General features: G+C 55.8%; 2 protein-coding genes across 2 annotated transcripts; both read left to right on the forward strand.

Moving 5' to 3' along the window:
• Nucleotides 1-1,472: 1,472 nt before the first annotated feature.
• Nucleotides 1,473-2,402, forward strand: FFAR1 (free fatty acid receptor 1; the record flags this gene model as incomplete). Its single annotated transcript, XM_081118629.1, has 1 exon — nt 1,473-2,402. The coding sequence occupies one exon, from the start codon at nt 1,473-1,475 to the stop codon at nt 2,373-2,375; it is 903 nt and encodes a 300-aa protein (XP_080974755.1). The 3' UTR covers nt 2,376-2,402.
• Nucleotides 2,403-6,407: 4,005 nt separating this feature from the next.
• On the forward strand, nt 6,408-7,373 carry LOC308548063 (free fatty acid receptor 3-like; the record flags this gene model as incomplete). The annotated part of the gene is made up of 1 exon (XM_081119075.1): nt 6,408-7,373. One exon carries the CDS (start codon nt 6,408-6,410, stop codon nt 7,371-7,373), a length of 966 nt encoding a protein of 321 aa, XP_080975201.1.
• Between the last annotated feature and the right edge of the window lie 743 nt (nt 7,374-8,116).

Below are 8,116 nucleotides of genomic sequence, written 5' to 3' on the forward strand. Positions count from 1 at the left end.
TCACAGAGACTGAGAGGAAAAAGCTAAGCAGCCGCTGGGGCAAGCACTATGCTGGCCAATGTCCCTACAAGTGCCCAAGGAGGAGTCCCCGATGACATCCATGCAGCCCAGAGAGGCAGAGTGGAGGCCACAACCTGGTTACTCCAGTGCCGCCAAACGAGACCTTGTGTCTCCTGCCCTCCTGCCAACACTGGAAGGGTCCGAAGCCAGGGCCATCAAGCCAGAAAGGAAAGGAGAGGGAGGAGTGCTCTCCTCACCACATGTGCCTGCATCTGTGCACGTTGGGGTGGGGGGCACAGGCCATGCCTTGAGAGAGTTATTTCACTGTCTCAGTACGAGTGACCAAAGGAGACAGTGTGGGTGACTAAGGTGACCAGGGCCTGCAGCCCGCCCAGGAGCTACTCCAGGACTAGGGAAGACTTGGCCCCTGAGCAGGTTTGAACAGGCTGGGGCAGGGGCAGGGGAGATAGAGCCCTGTTCTGGTTGATGCCACCAGTCCTGCCCCTCCACGGTGCTGGCTCTGCACTCCTCACTCTGCTCAGAAAAAGTCCTCAGTTCTGCCCTCTCCCCTTCCTGTGTTCGTGTCATCCTGTCATCCATGACCCTCACCTCCTTCCATCTGGTCTCAGCCCCAGCAGGAGATGCCCCATTAGCTGCTCACCCAGGCTGCTAGTGCCTTGGGCTAATGGCCCTGCCACCCCACCCTCCTCCCCCTTCCGGCTCACTGCCCATCCCAGGCACCCTCCCTCAGCCCAGCTCGGGACTCCTGAGCCTCAGAGACATCTGGCCGCACTAAAAGGTGAGTCTTTCCTTCTGTGGCTCTTCTCTACACCAATGATTATTCCCCAGACTCCCAGAACCCCCTGCTTAGGGTGCCCTTGAAGCCAGCTAAAGTCATTTCCAGAGAAACCATGGGACCTGGCTTCCCTTGGGCTCTCTGCTGGGGATCCCCTTTGCCTGCCCTTTGCCACAATCTCCGCTCTACCCAACCCCCAACTTCTTCTTCCCTTCGCTAGGGGTTGCCGCCAACCTTCCGCTGCTGGACAGGTGGTCCACTGTGGGGGAGCAGCTACTTCTCTTTCCAGGGAACTGGGGGCAGGGGAGTGAAAGCAGAAGTCTTAACTAAAAGAAGCACATACTGTGGGATCCAACTCTGAATTCTCTCTCTCCCCCTTCTCTCCCCAGGGTCAGAATATAAGTAGCCTTCGCTCTTCTGGGACCTGCTGGCTTCGCTTCTATCTCCTGTTCATTCGCGACCACACTCCATTTTAAGAGGTGATACAGTGGAAAGAAAGCAGAGGACTGAGGGCTGGCGGTCTCACTTCTAATCCAGGCTCCCCTGCTAACTGGCTGCCACCCCCCTCTGTGGGCCTCTGTCTCCAGATGGCTTCTAATGTCCTGGGGTGACTCCAAGAGCTCCCCTCCTCAGGCCTGAGATCTAAGGGCAGGAGCCAATTAGGCCACGGGGCCCCATGGACCTGCCCCCGCAGCTCTCCTTCGCCCTCTATGTGGCCGCCTTTGCCCTGGGCTTCCCACTCAATGCCCTGGCCGTGGGGGGCGCCGTGGCCCACGCCCGGCTCCGCCTCACCCCCAGCCTAGTCTATGCCCTCCACCTGGGCTGCTCGGACCTGCTGCTGGCTGCCTCCCTTCCGCTGAAGGCGGTGGAGGCCCTGGCCTCGGGGGCCTGGCCTCTGCCGGCCCCGCTCTGCCCTGCCTTTGCCCTGGCCCACTTTGCTCCGCTCTATGCGGGCGGCGGCTTCCTGGCTGCCCTGAGTGTTGGTCGCTACCTAGGAGCCGCCTTCCCTTTGGGCTACCAAGCCGCCAGGAGGCCCTGCTATTCCTGGGGCGTGTGTGTGGCCATATGGGCCCTTGTCCTCTGTCACCTGGGGCTGGTCTTTGGGTTGGAGGCTCCAGGAGGCTGGATGGACAATTCCACCAGCTCCCTGGGCATCAACACCCCAGTCAATGGCTCTCCAGTCTGCCTGGAGGCCTGGGATCCAGCCTCAGCGGGCCCTGCTCGCCTCAGCCTCTCTCTCCTGCTCTTCTTCCTGCCCCTGGCTGTCACAGCTTTCTGCTACGTGGGCTGCCTCCGGGCCCTGGCCAGCTCGGGCCTGAGTCACAGACGGAAGCTAAGGGCAGCCTGGGTGGCCGGCGGGGCACTGCTCACACTGCTGCTCTGCTTGGGACCCTACAATGCCTCCAATGTGGCTGGCTTCCTGCACCCCGACATGGGAGGCCGCTGGAGGAAGCTGGGGCTCCTCACAGGCGCTTGGAGCGTGGTGCTCAACCCATTGGTGACCGGCTACTTGGGAGGGGGGGGTGGCCGGGGGCCATCATGTGTGGCAAGAATGAAAGCGGGTACATCTCAGAAGTAGTAGCCACTGCTGGGGAGAAGGGAGGTGCAGCAGAACCCAGCTGCTTCTCTAGGCCGCTGGTGGGGGCCACTCCAAAGGAACTGCAGGGTGGCCTAGCCTGGGGGCACCCCTGGAGCCACTCATGGGAAGAGCCGAGCCTGACAAGATCGCATGCCAGTCCGGGAGGAGAATGGAGACCAGGAGCCACGTCGCACGAGCAAGGTAAGGGTGCCTCTGCACAAACAGCGCGACCCCCACAGCTGCCCCCCTTCCCTTGCCTTTCCTGCGTGCCTGCCAGGTGCTCGGGGCAGAGGCCCTTTCCTAGGGGGGAAGGAGGAGGGAAGCTCGCTTCCCATCTAGAGGACCTGCCACTCTGATGATACACTTTGGGAGATGCGACTCCAGAGTCCTTTCCTAGAAAACAACAAGTTCATTTCTGAATGAGACGGGAAGCAGGAAGCGAAGGGTGACACTGTGATACCGCTGGAAACGCACAAGGGGGCAGCACGGGAGCCGTGAACGCGAAGCTGGGAGGAAGGGATGCTTCGCACCGGGAGGGAAATGCTAGCACCAGAAATAGTCGCAGACAGATACAGAGTCTTTAGTACTTGGCAGGCACCAGGCCAAGTGCGTTACAAGTGTGTCGCGTTTCATCCCCACACAATCCTCTGATGTAGCCGTGCAGCTGCGGCACAGGTGGCCAAGTGTTCACTGCCCGGGGGTGCCTGGCGGAGGGGCAAACACTGACTAAATTCTAGCCTGTGTTTTGCTCACCAAGCCAAGTGCCTGGCACAGGGGGGCCTCCGTCTAGGGGAAGCAGCGTCTTATTATCATTTGAACAGAAACAACACCCACTCCTCCAGCAGCACCCCTTAGTGCACAGCAAGGCTGTGCTCGCCTGGAGGGGGCATCTTTTCCTAATCGGCACCAAGGTGCCGCAGGAGGTAGCTACAGTTCTGAAGCCGGTATCATCTTTATTTTTCAGGGCAAAGAAATTTTCCCAAGGCCCTACAGCAAGGAAGGGGTAGATGTGGGATGTGATCTTTCAAGGCAGGACCCCAAGGGTCAGGGGACATTTGGAAAAGTTAAGGTATTGGGTTAATGCTTATCCTTGGGGTCCATTTTATGAAGGTGGATGGTGGCACCCTGAACCCCCAAGAAAGCGGGCAGAGGAGAGAGGCCACCGAGGGGACAGACACTTGGGCATCTGCTCTGACGAGGCCAGGTGTAGAAAGCAGATTTGTTCCTCTGATTGCAATGATGCCGTGAACATATAGAGCATCAAAAGTGGTAGCTACGTGCCCGGCATGTGCGAGCTGGTTTATACATGTTACCTCTTTCCATGCTTAAATGTGTACAAGGAATTTTGTTTCATTTTCTGATAATCCCCAGCACCTAGAAGAGAGCCTAGCACACAGTAGGCTCTCAGTAAATGTTTGCTGCATAACTGAATGCTCACAATAGCACTCCCAAGATAGTTTTATTATTTGTTTTGTAAATATGGAAACAGGCCAGAGAAGTTAAGTAACTTGCCGGAGGCTCTGCGGGAAGCAGAAACAAGTTTGTTCCCTGCACAGTGGTGAGACCAGAGAATTTCGGTAAAAGCTTAGGTGGCCCCACTGGCCCTCCCATAATGCCAGGGACTTTCTCTATCCCACTGCTCCAGAGCACTTGCTGCTGGGCCACTTATTCCGGTTACTTGTGCCTCTTCCCTGTAGTGGAGATTTCAGTTCCTCCCTGGGGCCGTGGGCCTTGCGTGATCCGCGCCCTAGGCCCTAAACCTTCTACCAGCTCCCCAGTAGGTCAAGCCTGTGCCCCCGCCATTCCTTCTGCCTGCATTGCTCCCTCCAGTGGTTCTCTGCCTCTGCGTTATCCTCCCACCACTCAACCGCCCACCTCCATTACCAAATGGAAGCGCCGCGACAGCAAAAACTTTGTTTTGTTCACTGCTTGTTTAAAATAATATTTACATGCCATAAAATTAACCCATTTTGTGTGTACAAGTGAATGATTTGTAGTAAATTTACTGAGGTGTGCAACTATTACTTTAATCTAATTTAGAACACTTTCATCACCCCAGTAAGATCCCTCAGGCTCACTAGTGAATCCCCCCCTCACCCCCCATTCCTCAGGTAACCAATAACCTACTTGCTGTCTCTATAAATCTGCCCATTCTGGATATTTTATATAAATGAAAACATACCATGCCTAGTCTTTTCTGCCTGGTTTGCTTGGCTTAGCATAATGTTTTTGAGGTTCATCCACTTTATAGTACACGTGGGTATTCCATTCCTTCTATCACCAGGTAGTGGTCCACTGTCTGGCATATGCCATGGATATGCCACCTGGTTTACCCATTCCGCTGGCTGATAGACCACCGAGTGAGGTTTCCATTTTCTTTGGCTATTACGACTAATGCTATTTGAACATTTATGAGCGAGACTGTGTGGACACATGTTTTCATTTCTCTTAAGTAGCTACCTATAAAGGAATTGGTTCATGTGGTAAGTTTATGTTTGCTTTTTTAGGAAACTGTCACACTGCGTGAAAGTGACCCTGCCATTTTGTGTGCTCAGCAGCAGCATGTGAGGATTCTCATTTTTTCACATCCTCGCCAACACTTGATATTATCTGATGTTTTTATGTATAGCTATTCCAGTGGCATCCAAATGAAATGCTATCTCGTTGTGTTCCATAACTATTTGAATGAATGAATAAATAATCTCTGAAGCTGGACAGGACTTGAGTTTGAATTCTGGTGGTGATTCTTAACAAGCCGTGTGGCCTGGAGCAAGTCACTTCTGCACTGTGAGGCGCCAGGATTTCAACACATAATGATGACACCCCGAGACGCAGAGAATCCGCTAGAGACTATGTGTCTTGGTAGCTGCTGTCATCATTGCCACCATCATTTTATTATTACAGTCATTATTTAAAATATGTTTTTATTGATTTTTAGAGGGAGAGGAGAGGGATAGAGAGATAGCAACATCGATGAGAGAGAAACTTTATCAATTAGCTGCCTCCTGCACGCTCCCCACTGGGGATCGAGCCCGCAACCTAGGCATGTGCCCTGACCGGGAATCAAACCAGGGACCTCTTGGTTCCTGGGTCAGTGCTCAACAGCTGAGCCACGCTGGCTGGGCATTATTATTAATACTATTATTACCATCACCCCAAGCCCACACCAGCGACTGGGATGATGGCAACTAACATTCGTTAAGTGTTCATCATAACATGCCGGGCTCCCTTCTAAGCATCTGGCATGCCTTCATGCTTTAATCTACACAATAACATGAGATTGGTACTGGGATCATCTCTGTTTTAGATGAGAAAAGAGAGATTCGAAAAGTTTAAGTCACTTGCCCTGTATTGGAATAAATAAGTGACAGAGCCGCCATTGAACCCAGGCCACGCTCTCCATCGCTGCACCTCGCTTTCTGCCCGTACAAGGCAAGCTGGATGAGCGCTGTCCTAGAGGAGCAGCTGAAAGGCAAGAGGAGAATTGGGGAGGAAAGATGCAGGCTGTTCAGGCCTGGCTGGGGCATGCCGTCGGAGGCTGCCCGAGGAGCCAGGCCCACAGCTGTGGAATTTGCTCCCCGGTTTGCATACTGGACAGCTCTGCTCGCAGAGCTCAAGGCGTCTTTTGTGCTAGGGCTCAGCAATGAGTGACGTCACAGGATGAGCCAGGTCTTTATCAGTTCTGCCCTATTAATAGCCAACTGCACTTGTTCTGGGGGAGCCGGCCAGGTACCGAGCTGCAAAGCACTTGGTCTCAAATAAGCAGGTGAGCGCTGGCCCCCGGTGACTACGCGGAGGAGCCGCTTGGTGCTTGCTTTACGGGGGGAGGAACAGGAGACAGGCGGGGGAGAGCATCAGGGGGCGAGTGGAGTGGGAACCATGTTCTCTGTGGATTGTTGAGAGGCTGCCGGTGCAAGATCTCCACCCACAGGCTTTGTCTCTCCCTCTGTCTCACAATCTCTCTCGATCTCTCTCTCTCCACACACACACACACGATCTCTCACAGTCTCTCTCTCTCCAGTGGCCATCCCCATGGACGCGCTCCAGGACGACTCTTTCTTTCCGGGCAATCACTGGCTGTACTTCTCCGTGTACCTCTTCACCTTCCTCGTGGGGCTCCCCCTCAACCTCATGGCCCTGGTGGTCTTCGCCCGCAAGCTGCAGCGCCGCCCGGTGGCCGTGGACGTGCTGCTGCTCAACCTGACGGTCTCGGACCTGCTCCTGCTGCTCCTGCTGCCCTTCCGCATGGTGGAGGCGGCCAGCGGCATGCTCTGGCCGCTGCCCGTCTTCCTCTGCCCCTTCTCCAAATTCTTCTTCTTCACCACCGTCTACCTCACGTCCCTCTTCCTGGCGGCCGTGAGCGTCGAGCGCTTCCTGAGCGTGGCCCACCCGCTGTGGTACAAGACGAGGCCGCGGCTGCTGCAGGCCGGCCTGGTGAGCGCCGCCTGCTGGCTGCTGGCCGCGGCGCACTGCAGCGTGGTCTTCGTCACCGAGCTGGCGAGCAACTCGTCGCACAGCACCTGCTACCTGGAGTTCCACGAGGGGCAGCTGGCCGTGCTCCTGCCCGTGCGGCTGGAGATGGCTGTGGTCCTGTTCGGGGTGCCCCTGCTCATCACCAGCTGCTGCTACAGCCGCCTGCTCTACCTGCTCCGCGGGGGGCCCAGCCACCGGCGGAGGAGGGTGGCGGGGCTCGTGGCAGCCACCATGCTGAACTTCCTCGTCTGCTTTGGGCCCTACAACGTGTCCCACGTCGTGGGCTACCTCCAGGACAAAAGCCCAGTGTGGAGAAGCTACGTGCTGCTCCTCAGCACCCTGAATTCTTGCGTCGATCCCTTGGTTTACTACTACTCGTCCTCGGGGTTCCAGGCGGACTTCCGGAGGCTGCTGCAGAGGCTGGCTGGGGCCTGCAGGCCCTGCGGGCGGGACAGCTGCGGGAGCCGGACGGCTAAGAACAGAGAGGGCTCAGTTCAGGAGCTGTCCACCCTAGAGAACAGGTAGTGACCCTGGGAGGGCTGTGGAGCCGCGGCCAAGGGGCCTGAGCTGAAAGCCATCTCATCCACAGGGCAGCCCTAGCTCAGGTCAGGGACCTGGGAGTGGCAGAACGGGGACAGAGCAGGCACCCAGCCCTCCCCAAAGCCCAGCTCTCCATCCCGCACACCGCCCTCCCTTCCCACCTTCCGTCACGCTGTGCATTAGGCCCTGGGCGAGAGCGCTCCTGAGAAAAACGAGCAGCCCACGGCAGCAGGCCAGCTCCTGTGCTTTTCTTTTCTTTTTTTTTTCTTTTTTAAATATATCTTTATTGATTTCAGAGAGAGGAGAGGGGGAGAGAGAGAGAAACATCAATGATGAGAGGGTCATTGATCAGCTGCTTAGCCCGCAACCCGGGCATGTGCCCTGACCTGGAATCGAACCCCGATGGCCTGGATCCTAGGTCGACACTCAACCTCTGAGCTACCCCCGGCTGGGCTGTGCTTTTCTGAGTGTGAAAGAGGAGTTGAGAGCAGTGTCCAGGGTCCGAGGGAGCTGCCCAGTGACTCAGGATAGGACAGAAGAATGTATCGTTCAGAGCCACTGACCCGGCAACAGGCTGGCCTGGTCAGGACTCCAGGCACGAAGGAGCATCCTGCTCTCACGGGGACTTTTCCAGAAAGTTTCCATTGTTCAATAAATTCAGATTTTTAGGGACATTTATGAAAAATGACAGAACAAATTTACCGAAATACATTTGATAACAAGCAAAA

This window comes from Miniopterus schreibersii (assembly GCF_964146895.1).
Source record: "Miniopterus schreibersii genome assembly, chromosome: 18".
Taxonomy (NCBI): domain Eukaryota; kingdom Metazoa; phylum Chordata; class Mammalia; order Chiroptera; family Miniopteridae; genus Miniopterus; species Miniopterus schreibersii.